We start from the raw sequence: 15,486 nt of genomic DNA on the forward strand, positions 1-15,486 counted from the left end.
TGCCCCAAGAATTAACCATTTTCTTTGCTTTTAATTTTTCTTTTCCTAGAAACATTGTATCCATCATTTCATTTTGGGGAATCTATCATCAAGATTTTAAGGAATGAGAATTTTGAAACTTTTGGTACCCCTAATTTAAGCTGAACCTCCTTTGCCTATAGGAATATATATATTCATGATGTGATTCTATATGTATTCATAATGTGATTCTATATTCCTGTAAACAGGAAAACACAGTGATATTTTTAAGTTTGATATATTATATATGATGTTATTCTGTAAGTTATTTATAAATCTAATGTATTAAGCTGTTTTTATGCCATCTAATGTGAGCCCATAAAAGAACAAACTTTCTCATTTCTTTAGTAAAAATCATTAAACCATTTTGAAAGTATTTTATTGTCTGAATCAATGTATGTAATTGAAGGGTGATATTAACACTAAGTTTAAAGGGGAACATACCCAGAGCCTAGCGTCCACAGTGCCGTTTCCACATACAACCAGGTAATCTGCATCCCTCCCTCATGCTGATGAGCTCATTGCCACCAGAAAGTCACTAAACAGACATTAGGAATTTCCATAGTCTAGTCCCTGTTCCAAAGCAAACTCATTCTGATTTCAATGAAATTAAGTATTATATCTGGGAGTATCTCATGTACCAAAGGAGGACAGCTTCTTGGTCTTTCCTACCTCATAGGTTGGCTAAAATAAGAAAAAAAATGATTATTTGGCCTGAGATGAGAAACATCAACATTTGAACCTCTGTAATATTTCCTCCAGTGCCTCTTCCTCTTCCTCAATGATAAAAAAGCCAAAGGACGGACAGACAGATGGACAGGCAGAAGACAGACAGACACACACACCCCATCGACACTATTTCTCAATGCATTTTTTATTTATTTTTTAATTTTATTGCATGTCCTGGTAAACATAAGTGTCTTGAAGATTTGCCACTGGCTCACCAAAAGCCCATTACACAAAATACAAAAAGACGAGCAACAGAAGCTAAAAAAAAAAATGTATCACATCTATAAGAAAGAAACTTTCAAAACATTAATAAAGCATATAAAACATTTGACATTAAACTTTTGTACAATTATAAAAATAATAAAAAAAACACAACCTTTAACATTCAACATCCCACATAATGTACTTTAGGTGATTATCAAGAAAACAAAAGGCAAATGGATTTAATGAAGAAGGTTCTATTCTCCCTTTCTGTTTCTCATCACCTCCAAATAAAAACCTAGGCACTTGTCAGCAGACTGCATTGAGCTGAGGCCCCCACAGAACTCCACAAAGTCCACTCCGACTGGTCGGTGCTGAATACGCATGCACCCCTTATCCTAGCTACTCATACACTCAAAGAGCAGAAGTGGCCCCCAGGACATGAGGCTAGTCATGTGCTTAGCCTTGGCTGGTGCCAAACACATAAGATACGATACAGAAATTTCTGAGTCCCTAGTGCTAACTGAACAGTGCTGAAATAGCTCAGAAGAGGTCCTAGGTTTGTTCAGACACTCAGGACAGTCGGGGAAGCCCTCTGCCCTCCGAGCATTGCCAATGCACAACTTTCATTCTTCCCCTCAGTAGGTTTTCAAAGCCGAGCCACATACTTACTCCACACATTAATAGTGCGCATTACCATTGAAGCACAATAAAACTTTGAAATCAAGGACTCACTCTCTTGAGCATACAAAATAAAAATAATAATAAAAAACAACATTCTCTTCCCCCTATCTTACAGTCACGGCATTTTTTTTTTTTCTTGTTTGGCATTGCGGTCTTACTAAATGGTGTTTCCATGAAAATATAAAAACAATTATAATAATAAAAAAAAGTTTCAACTGTGGTTCTGGAAAACCCACTATCCCAAGAAGAAAATAAAAATTGAAACACAAAGTCTGCAATTTCACACAAAAAACATATATACACTTTTCAGAAGAAACTCACACATTATCTTTTTGAGTCACGTTAACCCTTTTGCACTTTAAAACCTAAGTGGAAGCTTATGTGCAATCATAGCCCTTTATCAGAAAGCACAGAAGGACTTTAGAGCTCATTAGCATATGTACAAAATATTTGTTTTAGAGTTCAGGAAAAAAAAATCTTTCTGAAAGATCTAGAGGAATATTGTCATTTACCCAAAGCTGAAGTCATCTTTGTTTACATGGTTTAAGCAACACGTCTGTTCCAAGAATGAAAAGATCAACACCTTGATCAATAGGAGTCTGATTTTGATGGAAAATAACTGTGAAAATCCCATTTCCCGTCCATCTCTCTTCTGGACTATTAGAGACATAAAGAGGTCCCCAAATATCAGGGGATAATCCTTCCAAATGTGTCATTGACTTAGTCAATGTATTGAAACTTCACTGCAAATATTTTCCTAGTGCGTACCAAGAGATAAGACATTTGGTATTAAATGTAAGGGGCTTGTTGATATACCCAGATACACGATACCTGATGTTTTTGAACAAGCTGCCAGGGAACTTTTAAGGATTTTAGCCACGACCCCCATTCCCCATTCCCAACTAAAAGCAAGAGAGGATATTTCCTTTCTTCTAGGGTGTGATAGTGTGAACATGGACTTTTTCTTGTAATTGGACTAAATAAACCCCAACGCGAACCACCGTCATTAGTAGCAACGTCAGCAACATAAAGTACCTCAACATAGAGAACCATGTACATATGTACACAGTCTCACCCATACAGTATGCAATGGTCAATACAACTGGATCCATCCAAAGGTTTGGTGCGGCAACTGCTTAGCATCAAAAGAACTGAAAGGACATTTTTGTCGCTCATATGTGCTATCGAGCTCTAGATACCTATTATCCATACATGATACCCTTGAAAGAAGGGGTATAGATGAGGCATCCAAATAAGTACATTAAAAAAATAAGTTGATAAGTGCAACTCAATTTTCTTTCCTTTAAATTACATTTAAACAATACTCCATGCCCCCCACCCAAAAATATATACTGTATATTTATATATTTATATATATAGTCTTAGACTATAAGGGTGAAAATGCTTTATAAAAGTCAATGAGAAATCTTTGCAGCTTAAGGAGGCACCCACTGCTCTTTTGCTCACTTCCACCTAGCCAGGATAACTTCAGTCCTGCAAGCAATAGATTTGAAGGCTTAAAGCCAGAACTGGAATCAGATGCCAGGTTGGACATTAGATCAAAGACAGCCTCTTACCTCTTCTTCCATTAAGAAGGCAGACTGAGAAGAGGAAGGAGAGGAGCTAGGGAGGACACTTTGAAGGTCAAGCGCTAGAGCCTTGTAGGGAGGTGGACAGAGGGGGAGAGGATGGGAGGAGCTCACACAGAAGTGCTCACTCCCCCTCTTCTTTGATGCGCTGTTGCTTGTTGCGACGAGCATCCATGTCAAAGTTGAAGTCATTCCACTCATCGCGGGGTGGGAAGGAGATGGTCTGGCGCAGGGTGAAGCGCACGGCGTCAATAACGCGCTCGCCCCGGGTCTCACTGGAGCCCACGCTGACTGTGGAGGCACCACTCGGGGTCCGCAGGAGGTGGGGAGGGGAAGAGAAGTCATGGAGCTGCCGGTGGTCCAGGATGCCCTTCCAGATGGCATGTCGGAATTGCTCAGGGATTTTTAGACTTGCCAAATCCTGTGCAATAGGGAAGGGAATCAGGAAGAATTAGCACAGAGGGACAAATGGACATTCAGTCCACATCATTTTGTCATTCCCAGTGTTCTAATTTAACCAACTTGAATTTACTGATCTCTACACTGGAAAATAGAATGGGTTCTCGGATAACCCTTGGCATTATATGTAACTAAGCAAAAGGTACAGTCTTGATGTGCCATTTCTGCTTGTGGCTAATACTTCACTTATTCTCTCCTGGTCTCAGTTTCTTCGCTGGTAAATAGGGATAGTAGTTAGATCAGAGGGCAAAGATCCTGCAACAAAAACATAAGATAAAGGTACCTTCCAACTCTTAAATCTACCTGGCTCTAGTCACTAGAAGAGAGAGGTTAATGGACCATCAGCACCGCTCAAATGAGTTGATGAGAAGAAAAGATTACTAACAGGTAATGAACACTTTCCACATGCCAGGCACTGAACTAATTATTTTACATTCATGATCTCATTTAATGCTCAGAGTAGTGGTAGATACTCTTACACCTGTTTTATAGATCGAAAAGCTGAAGGTCAGAGAGGTTGACAAGTCTAAAGTTACACAACTAAGTCAATGAACTGGGGACTCATCACAGCCTCTGAGCCCAAAACTGCCCTAATGGCCAGAAGGTCACTTGGTGTTCGGATAAATCAGGGTATGCAAATGCAGAGTACATGTCCATGTTCTGTGAATGGGAGTGGAAAGCATTATGAATGTGCTCTACCTTAACTAACTGCAGTGGCATCTGTCACATTTATCTGCATTCTCTCTTCATTAGCTTGTTACAGTAATGGCTCACATCTTTTATGGAGCAGCATGGCAGGGAGAAAGAACACTGTGCTTGGAGTAAGACAACCCTGACAGATGTTCTTATTCTGTCACTGACTGGCTCTAGGTCTTCATCAAGTCACTTTTCCCCTATTGGTCTCAGTTTCTTCCTTGGTAAAATGGGACAGAATTCCTTTTTTAGGTCAACACATATTCAGGGCTCAGGTGTAAATATGGATGTGAAAGTATTTTGCAAATGAGAAAGCACACTGTCTAAAGCTAAACCATTTGCATTATCATTACATTACATTGTTATTAACCCATCCTGGCATCTTAGAGGGAATACTCAAGAAAACTTCCAAATTGAACCACATTCTTCTTCCAGGAAAGGATGCCAAACAACTCAGACAGGTATTGAGAGACAAGCTGGAAAAGAGGTTTCTGTTTCCAGTAATGAGATGGAAGAAGCGGAGGCAAAGATGCAGAAATGAGATAGCCACCCAGTTATTTTCCCCATTTGGATGTCCACAGTATGGGTCCTCCGATTTCCTAGTCTAGCAGAAGACATTACAAAGAAGGCGACCCACACGTAGATAAGGAAGTGTAAGACTTTATGCTTCTGAAACTCTCAATAAGTCCAGAATTCTGTAAACTGGCCTCCATCAAGCTGCATGATTCTCTGGATAGATCTGAACTTAAAACTGACAGGCGAGGAAGCTGTGGCCCAGACATGGGCACGAGATCTAGCCAACACCAGCAGAGAGGGACTTGTGCAGGACATCTGCATATCCTAATAGCCAAGGGAACATCCTGACACAGTCCCTGGTGGGGACAGTCAGCAAGTGGAAGGCATCATTTTAAAAATATAGGGAAGGGACACACTCCCTGTTCTATCACCTAGGACTGTCAAGCACAGGGCAACTCTGTTCTTCTCAATGGATGGACATTATTGTAAAGTGACCTGAAACCTGTCAAACTTACTCCTAAAGCTTGCTCTATAGTTTTCACTTAATTTATTCCACCAGGGAGCAGCAGCCGGGGTGATTTATGGGGTGGGGGGGGAGGGGTGGGCAGAGGGGCGGTACGGCGTATTCTTGTCATCACGGGGCTGGGACATTCTCACGCTGCAGGGGCATCTCTAGCATCGGTGCTCAAGGAGGGGAAAGAAGAGATCCCAACTAGAGAAGCAGCAGCAGAGGCAGACAGTATCTTCTTCCACCAGTCCAAAGGGCCCTCTGGAAGCTGGAAAGGAGGATAGTAAACCCCCAAAGAGAGCAGCATGAAGAGCAGCGTGGGAGGAAAATCAGATTGCTGTAGTAAACCAGAACAACAGAAGCTCCCATGTGAGCAGTTCAAGAAGCGGTGCAGGAAAGAAGAAAAAGTCCCCTTCTATCCAGCTTGCTCCAAAAGACAAAGGACATCAAGGCCAGCAGGGAGTGCTTTTGAATCCCATTTGATAAACTGAGGCTCAGAGAGGCCAAGTGATAACCCCAAGTTCTCATTATTACTAAAAAAGCATGGATGGGACTTTTGTCAATGGTCAGGGATGGCTTGACCCTATTCTGATGAACGAAAATGAATGAACACACGGTTCTAGCTGAGAGGAACAGCTGAACCTTCCTTAAGGTCTGACTTTAAGGAAAGGTAGAAGAAGCCAGTTAACAGAGTTAAAGACCAGAAGCTTCCACCTCAGGGCTCTATTCCTGGTTCCGTCAACAACTCATGATGTAAAAGATTATACTGTTGTCTCTCCACGTTTTAAAGTGAGAATAATATCACCTTCTTCCTGCTAGCTTCCCTGTGGTCTCACACCAATTAATGAGAATATCTAGAAAGTTCTCGGAGTTCTTCAGAGATTATAAATTTCATGGAAGTGGGAATTGGATCTCCTCTTTCCCACTCTGAATAGAGTGTGTGTGCAATAGACCAGTGTTGGCTGAGCTGACGAGATGAGGAAGACTGATTGCTATGGTCCTCATGTATAACAGGCTGAGGCCTGGGGGTCTTTCTAATCTGGTAATGGTTTCCACCAAAATTGAGGATTGAGGGCATGCTAAAAACAAATGTTAAAACCAGGGGGAACTGAACTACCAGGTGGATGTCACCAGAGGGAGGAAAGGAAGAAATCAAACTCAAGAGAAAAGTCTAACAGTTACTTACATCCATGGAGTAATGCTCAATCTGATAGATGGTGGTCAGCCCCTGGGTCGTGAAATAGTCCAGACATGATGAACAGCCCAACCTTGCTAAGAAACTGCAGAGGGAGGCGGGAAGAGGAAGGAGGAAACAGAAAAAGAAAGTTCACCCCAACTGCATTGGCGAGATAAAGGAAAACCCAACATTTTGCCCTGGGATGCCCTACAGGAGAGACTAGGGGCAGATGAGATCAATCTACGTGGGCCTTGGATTTAAGGTTTGGGAATGGGTAGTGACTTGAACTTTAGGTCTATAGACATTAAAATCACCTCCGAGGATTCCTGCAGAGCAGCGATTTTCAAATGGTGATTGGTGGAATTCTAGAGGCTCTATATAGATAAGTGCCTCAGGAGCCATTGCAGGGGGTGAAAGGAAGGAGTCCAGTGATCAGGTTCCCAGCGCTCTTGCCTCCTGCCTCTTCACTTCAAAAAGAGCCTCTCTACTTGAATTTCTTTGTATCGGGGGGTTCCTGAGAATGGTTCATAAGGCTAAGAAAAACTGGAGGCCCCTAAACTATGAAGTCATTCATGCTTTCTGATTTACGTCCTAGTCAGAATACAGACCCCTCCTTTTCGGGTGCTGGCCTCAGATAGAGGCTGCCGCCATCCCAGAGCCCCAGGCAGGGTGACGCAAGACGGCCATGCACTTGGCCGTCTCTCTGACTGACACTGCTTAGTCCTGCTGCCTCAGTCACAGGGGGGTCAACGCACAGTATTCCAGCAGCCAAACGAGAGGATCATTCTGCACATCACGCAGGGGCAGGCGATGCGCACTAGGCACGCGATGCGGCCCCCACTCTTGCCTCTGGGGGAGAAGGTCTTCGAGGCTCCGTACATTTCTTTCTTCCGGCTATCTGAACCCCCTTGCCTGGAGTGTGCGTACTTTGCCTTTGGCAAAGCAGCAGCAGCCATCAGGTTCTTGAAAGTCCCTGTCGTTTTTGCACACATTCAACCTTTTTAATGCACATCCCCCTCCAACATAATGAGGCCATGGGGGCTGAGAGCTAGGAGTCCTGGAGAACGGGAAAGGGAGCGAGATAGCAAGTTTACCGCCCTTCTGGGAACCCCAGCCCCGAGCACCAGTTTGAAGGCCCCAACTGACTGTGTAAAACTGTGAGGGAGGAGAGGGGCAAGTGAAGATGAGGGAAACAGGCATGAACAATGGTATGCCTCTCCACTCACATTTTCACTTTTTCCCATGCGGCACGTAATGCTTTTCCTTGATGAAACGCTGCTGACCACTCCACAGATCAGAGATAACAATGCTGAACTGCCACCAGAGGAAGGGCTACTTTCTTTTTTTCACAACTGTGTCATGAACTCTGAGAGTGTCCACCCTCCGCCACCCAGAGTTGCTTAGGACAGGCCCCCAGGGGCGCATGCTGTGGACTCACCTGACAAGGCTGCAATCTGTGGGGTACGGAGGTGGGGGAGTGCAGTGGGAGGTGGATGGCATGGAGAGTGGGGGAGGGAGGGCCTGGGTGGGGCTGAGTCCATTCATGTCTCCAGCCATTGGCATGTGGGTGCCCATCATAGGAACTGGACAGAAGCAGGAGGAACAGAGAGGGTTACTGCCATCATCAGTACCAGCTTCCCAGTGGTCCATCTTGCCTGGTTTAATGTTACCAAGGGCCGAATTCACCAGCCTTCCTAGTCACCCTACATCTCATCCAAAAGAACAGAACAGTCACCAAACTCCAAACTAATTGCACACTTCTCGACCTTTGCACATTCTCTTAGGACAATCCCCCCCCCTCGCTTCTTTCCCTACTTCTAATGCTCTAACTGTACATTACGCCTCATGTTAACAGGTTCTTCTTTTCATTTGCCTTCACGGATTATATTTCTGTCTCTCTCATTAAGCTAATTCCTCATGCGTGGAGATTAGATCCTGCGTGTGTCTCGATCCTCACAAACCCTAGCTCAGTGCCTGGCACCAATCACATGTAAACTGACGTGCAGTGAACAAATGCAGAAACCTGTGAATGAGAGCGTGAGCTCTGGAATATTTGTCTGGGAACAGGAGAATTTATTGCAATATTTGGGAACCATAAGCCTAATAAGGAAGGATGAAATTAAAGATTCCAGCTCTTTCTTATGGCCCATTTCTGGGATGTATTCAGGGACACCAGCAACCCTAATTGGCTTTTTTACTAAACTAAAAACTGGAAACGTTCACTTCCGGAGAAGAAAAGCTTAATACTGATAATATTTATGAAGCAAATTTTGTCTTCAGGTCAAAAAAAGAGCAAAGGAACATATCTACAAAAAGATTAATGCAATTTGGTTTTATTTTAGTGGATACAAATATGCCAAAAAGGGAAGGCCACTGATTGGCCAGTTAAGGAGCATGGGCTTATCATATCTCATCAGTTTTCCCACTGACTTTGTTGACAATATCAAAGAAAAATTGTGAAATATAAATGAGAAAAAGTAGGCAAACTATAACTTTCACAAACATGAAGGAACAGAAGGACTCTAAGATGTAACAAGAAAGAAAATAAAGTAAAAATATACATAGCACATTTTCCTCTTACTGTCAAGGCAACAGAGCTGTCAAGTGGTGAGGATTTAAGCCTTAGGATGCATTGGTCACTAGTGAGAGAGCAGTGTGGCTCCCAAGTCTTTGTTGCCAGAGCAGACAACCGTACTGCATATACTCTACCTTTGCCATCAGACCATGGAGAGTCACAATCCTAGCTTCCCTTACCTTCTTTAAACAAACAAAACAAAACAAAAACCCTAGTCTCCTCAAGGCAATACTGAAATGCACGTTGAAAGTCTTTATCAGAATGATGATTGATTTCAAAGGACAAGGTTGAGGCACTGTTTTCTGAGGGGCGTTATAGGATACATGTGCAGTGTTCAGGCTTCTGCATCCCTGAGGATATGAGACATCCTTCTGCACTTTACCCTCCTTTTGGGTTTCTCTAGTTTGGGAATTCACTCTGCTAGGTTTAGTTCTAGTGGATAAGATAATTCTATTTACAGCAAAGCTATATAGCAATCATCATCCGTTTGGAGGCCCGATTCTCACATTGCCTCTTACAGTTATACTTAGTCAATGTGGGGACTCTGTGCATGAGTAAGTAAAAGGGAGACTCCCTTCTCTATGTCAATTCCTTAATGACTGTATACAAGATGGAGTAGACAAGCTGAGAAGACCAAGATCATAGGGATGCAGAATCATAAGATGTTAAATGTGCAGAGTGATAATTTTATGAATGGAAACTGAGCAGTAGAGCAGAGAGGTAACTTGCCCACAGTTGCACAGCCAATTCTGCAATAGAGTCCAGACTGCAATCTATCTACCATGCTACTTCCCACATGTTGGATAGATCTCCTTTTCGCTTTCTCAAAGGAGGTAGGAGGTAGGTCCCCATCCAGGTTGACAGGAGGTGGACTGTTGTTATCACAGAGATCGTTTTCCCCACTGAAGGAACAACCTCCTCTATCTCTACCACTGTGCTTTGTAATGAACCATACACGTCAAAAGTGCCAAAAAGTTCACCATGAGAAACTCAAGCCATCCAACTATGATCTGTTCTGTCCCATTCTGCCTCTCCTTAGTTTAGGAGCAAGCTTCCCCCACCCCATCCCAGATCAGAGTCTTCCCCTACACTAGCCCCGTCGCCCCCGAAGATGCAGCTAGAGGGAGATGCTCTTACTGTTGGCTCCCATGCCGTCAGGGATGGCGGTGGGGGTGAGGGCGTTGCGCTGCTGAGGGTTGATAAGCTGGCTCACGGAGGGCAGCTTGTTCATGCTGTTCATTTTGTTCAGAGGCGGGGAGCTGTTACCGTATGTAGACTGAGACTGCATCGAGGTCCTAGCAACACAAACAGGGGAATAACGGTGAGTGTGTGACCCTGGAGAGGGGGGACTGGTCATATCCAACAGGTCTCAGATTGAAACATGGCCTGGAACTATACGCTTGTAAAAATACTCCTCCAGCACCTATGACAAGAAGTGATTTGTGTTTCCATATGAGCAATTTTTTTTAACTAGGAAAGGATTGCAAGGCTATCATCAAATCATATTTTTCCTGAATGTATAGAGTACAAAGCTCAATATCTTCCTAAAGAATCTCTTTTGTGAGGGGGGAAAATAATTACATCTTCTTTTTGCCTCTATATTATTTTTTCTCTATCCCTTTCCCCTCTCTTGCCCTTCAAGTCAAACAAGCTTGAAAATCAATGAGTGAAGACCCACAGGCTTATGAAAGACATGCAGAAGCCAATTTCAAACCGCAGCTGAGGCCCTTCATCTACAGCTTCCTGGGCCATTTGGGATGTGCAGAAAATAAGGGCAAAGCCAATCAAAGAGCGAATTTGGCAGCACAGCCTGCTGTCATGCAGAGGCCCCAACACGGAGCCATGCTTTCTCAGCTTAGATGCTCATGGGCCAAGAGAGACCCATGGGGTTGCCAACAGCCTCTCTACACAGAAGCCTGGAGCCCAAACAACTCTTCTGTTGACTTTTGACAAGTCTCCTGGGAGACAAAGGAATAAGAACAATTCCATTTAGCATGACTTCGACTTGGAAACTTACTGGGATTGGACTGTCATTCTATGCATTATATTACATGCAACATTCCCTACTCAACTGCTATTCCTCAGTTTTTCTCTGATTATAGAACCGGTGATATCTACTATAATCACAGAAGGATAGAACATCAGAAATCGAAGTTTGAGACTTTCTCTAGCATATATTAGAAACCTTGGGTCCCTGTGTGGACCACAAAACATCCATGTATTTGTTTTCTCACAAGAAAACCCCATAAACTAAATACATATACACTTACTTGAGTTGGAGGATAGAGGTAGAAAAACTGGTAAGAAAGAGTCCCATCTGTGAGAAGCTCATAGAGTAGTGGATACATAAGGATAATAATCCAACCTACCTTGTAGGGTCAGGAGAGAACCGGAAAGGAGAAGGTGAGGAAGAGTGTTATAGACTATACGGCATTTACAGTGAGTACTGTGACCACAGAATGAAGATTGGCCTTGAGCCTGTTTCTAACCCATGGTAGGAAATGCTCCCCTTTTACAATCCTCAAAGAAATGCATTATTTTGTTCCTGTCTCTCTCCTCCCTGCAGTCATAGAGGAGAGAGAGAGAAAGAGAGAGAGAGAAGTTTTCTGAGTTTTATTATCAATTTATAAAATACAAAATTTTGAAGGCTCTACAAATACACCCAGGTTTCAGACAAACGTGGTATAACAATGTCTGAAAGAATAAAAGGGGGCTCTAGCACTTGAGTGCTACTGTGGGATGACACTTGGTCTTTGAGGCTGTCGCTCTGTGTTCTCCATAATTACAGGAAACAGGGAAGGCTCCATTCCCTGTCTCTGAAGAGCCACGGCTAGAGGCATTCAAACAATATGCTGAGTATACACTTGCAGATGACAGTCAATAAACCATTCACAATTCAGTTGCATTTTACAATTACTGATTTTAAGGTAGGAGGGTACTAATTTTTCTCCTTAGACCTTTTGAAGAACTCACAATTACAGGTCCATGTTGTATAAACAGGTGTTTACATAATAAGCCCTCCCAACTGTAAGACACTTCAGGTTACCAAGCTCTCCTTTATCCATTTTCTGAATGACCATCACATCCCCATGGAGGAAAACATGGTCTGGCAGGGCAGGGATGGGCGGAAATTATTCTATTTTACAGATATGTAAACATAAGGTCCTAAGAACAAAGGTGTACAAGTCCGTATTACTAAATGATGAGTTGCGAGGTCTCCTGGCTCCTAGTCCAAGAGTTTTTTCTTTCATTCTGTGGCAACTTCCTAGAAATAAGACAGTAGTATGCAATAAGTTACAGAATCAAGAAATAGGGCAAGCGGTAAGAGAAATGTGGGGCACCGAGGTATAGCAGGGGCAAGGGATACAGCAAAGGCAGTCCCCCCCAACTGTCATCAAATCCACTCCATCCGTGTGTGGAAGCCTTGAGTTAGGAGTCAGCACTTTGGATATACTTAGGAACCTTTGTAAATCTATATCAAAGTACAGAAAAGCTCAGCGCAAGGTGGCCAAGAGATGCTTTGCCAGGTGCTTTTTCTCTCGGCCCACAACAAAGTACCTAAGTTGCCAGGTGGTTCAGACTCCAGAGGCAGGTTGGTCCTCTATGACCTGAAGAGACTTCTACCTCTTTCATTCTCCCGAATCAGTCAAATGCAAAGTAAGAGCTAATGGAAGCATCACTTGAACTACTGATGTCTACCATTACGAAAACAAAAATATTTTTAAAAGCTTTGCATGTTCCTGGGCCCTTTATTATAATACATTCCTTCTTCCAAATCCTGTTACACTTCTCTTTTCCATTTCTTTTTTGTGGGTCTTTGTTTTTGACCATTTTACTAGGTCATTTATTATAAGCAGCCTAAACAATTTTAGAAAGTTAGCCCAAAAACCAGAGCTGAACTAAGAAGGAAAATAAACTTGGAGTCAACCAAAACATCCAGGTTTAGATGTTTTGGTTCTGACACAAATTAATTGATCTGACACAAATAAATTTATTTCGGATATTATGCAAAGTCTCTGGAGTCTCATTTTCTTAATCTGTAGAACAGATATTATACTCATTCTACAAGAGTTGCTATGAAGACTAACACGAAATGATATGGAAATGATAACGAAACAACTGAAGTGTCCGCTGATATGTGAATGGATAAAGATGTGGTATATATATGGATTATTACTCAGCCATTAAAAAGAATGAGATTTTGCCATTTGTGACAACATGAATGGACCTAGAGGGTATTATGTGGAGTGAAATAAGTCAGATAGAAAAAAACAAGTATTGCATGATTTTACTTACATGTGGAATCTAAGAGTAAAATTAACGAACAACAAAACAAAACAAAACAAAAATAGACTCATAAGTACTGAGAACAAACTGGTGGCTGCCAGAGGGGAGGAAGGTTGAAGGGATGAGCTATGTAGGTGAAGGGGATTAAAAGGTACAAACTTCCAGTTATAAAAGAAACGTCACGGGGGTGTAAAGTACAGCACAGGGAATATAGTCAATAATGTAGTCCTAACTTCGTGTGGTGACAGATGGTGACTGCACTTAACATGGTGAGCATTCCGTAGTGTTATATAAATGTCAAATCACTATGTTGTGCACCTGAAACTACTCTAATATTGTATGTGAACTATGCTTCAATTTTAAAAATAATAGATTTGTAAAAATAATTTAAAAACTAAAAAAAGATATCACATTTTTTGAAAAAAAAAAGATTAGATTATATAAGAACTCTGGACATTGTCCCGTAATTTACAGATACTCAAGAAACACTGGTACTTTTTACTCTTAAGCTGCAGGGCCAAATGTTTAATACTCTAGTGTTTGGTCAAGGAGATGAGAGGCATCCGTTTAAGAATTAACAGGAGGAAGTGGTGAGTATTCTCACTGGAAGAAATGCAGGAATTAGGTTGAGTGGATGAATGGGGGGGATAAGAGAGTGCAAAAAAGTCAAAAATCCCAAATGCCTCTCCTTTAATGTGGAAAAGAGGGTTAAAACCACAGGGAGCAAGGTCAGGGCAGTCTGTTTATTATTAAGGTTGCAATGTCTGAAATACAAAGAGTATTCTGATAAGCTCTCTGTACTGTGGAAAAGGGAGCAAGGCTGAATAAATCTGTGACCAACTTAAAGGCCTTGAAGAACAAGCTTTTTTTTTTTTTTTTTTTTCCCCTTTACACATATAATGTTATAGTCCTTGAGTAGACAATCCCAAAGATTACTGGGGAATCTGGAGAGAAGGAAAAAGTGTTCAAGGACAACAACTGTGACACTATGGGTTTCTTACCTACCACCCCCAACACACACCCACACACCCACACCCACACCCACACCCACACCCACACACACACACACACACACACACACACATACCTCAAACCTGAAAAAAGTGAGAAAATAGCTATCCTCAGAAAAATAACCAGACATAAGTTCAGGCTGTTTTCTCTAGAGCAGTACACCATAGCAGAGCTACAGAAAGGCAGATTTCATGTATTTCTAGTTTTGAGGAGAAATCCAGAAAAAGTCAAGTCCCAGTTCTTAACTTGAATGACTGAGGCTTCTGTGAAGAAAATGCAGTATCTCAGAGCTGTAAGTGACCTTTAAATCATCCAGGATCAAAAAACAGTTTTCCTGATTCCAAGCCTAGTGACTATCTATGTGGCAGAGAGTCCAAATTCTGGAAAAGATGCAAATTCAGTCATCTTCTCCATCTTGCTGGAGATACCTACAATTCCATCAAAGGATTCCCCTCCCCCTTTTTTTTGCCTTAAATCTTCCATTGCTAGTTAAGAAGTAACTCTCTGGTAGAATGTGGTGATACCCCAGGGTAAATCTATTTCAGCAAACGGTTTCGGGAGTGCAGGATTTGAAAGAGGGAAGAGATAGTATGGATAAAGCAAAACACCCCCTATACGAGGAAGGTCAAAAAGAGGGAAGCCATGTAAGATCAGAAATGGAGGTGTTCCTCTTCAAAATGTTGCCCACTACATTCCTGCCTGTCACCTTACTCTCCAGCTGGGTAATCCTGCCTCCAAACACAAAAGGCAGCATTGCTTCTCTAGAGAGGTCAACTGTAATTGTAGAATATTTTCCATTAGTTCAAAGATATGAATTTATACAAGTCACTATAAACACATTAAAAACTTACATAAAAATGGGGTGAAAGAAAAAAAAACCAGGAAAGAAAAAGCAAATGTCAAAAAACTAAACACAGAGGCGCCTGGCTGGCACAGCGGTTAAGCGTCTGCCTTCGGCTCAGGGCGTGATCCCAGCGTTACCGGATCGAGCCCCACATCAGGCTCCTCTGCTATGAGCCTGCCTCTTCCTCTCCCACTC

General features: G+C 42.3%; 1 protein-coding gene across 3 annotated transcripts in view; it reads right to left on the reverse strand.

The window, feature by feature from the left end:
- Positions 1 to 3,296: 3,296 nt before the first annotated feature.
- The window catches only part of TP63 (tumor protein p63), a 219,381-nt gene continuing 207,191 nt past the window's right edge, over positions 3,297 to 15,486 (reverse strand). For 2 of the 3 annotated variants that reach the window (XM_040621450.1, XM_008705162.2), the window contains exons 11-14: positions 10,287 to 10,444; positions 8,013 to 8,157; positions 6,584 to 6,677; positions 3,297 to 3,642 (exon numbers count right to left, since the gene is read on the reverse strand). In XM_040621450.1, coding sequence (XP_040477384.1) covers positions 3,346 to 3,642; positions 6,584 to 6,677; positions 8,013 to 8,157; positions 10,287 to 10,444 — 694 coding nt within the window. In that variant the 3' untranslated portion in view covers positions 3,297 to 3,345. The remainder of the gene's footprint in view (positions 3,643 to 6,583; positions 6,678 to 8,012; positions 8,158 to 10,286; positions 10,445 to 15,486) is intronic. The other variant, XM_040621451.1, reaches the window with a different exon arrangement.

This window comes from Ursus maritimus, unplaced genomic scaffold (assembly GCF_017311325.1).
Source record: "Ursus maritimus isolate PB19 unplaced genomic scaffold, ASM1731132v1 scaffold_4, whole genome shotgun sequence".
Taxonomy (NCBI): Eukaryota; Metazoa; Chordata; class Mammalia; order Carnivora; family Ursidae; genus Ursus; species Ursus maritimus.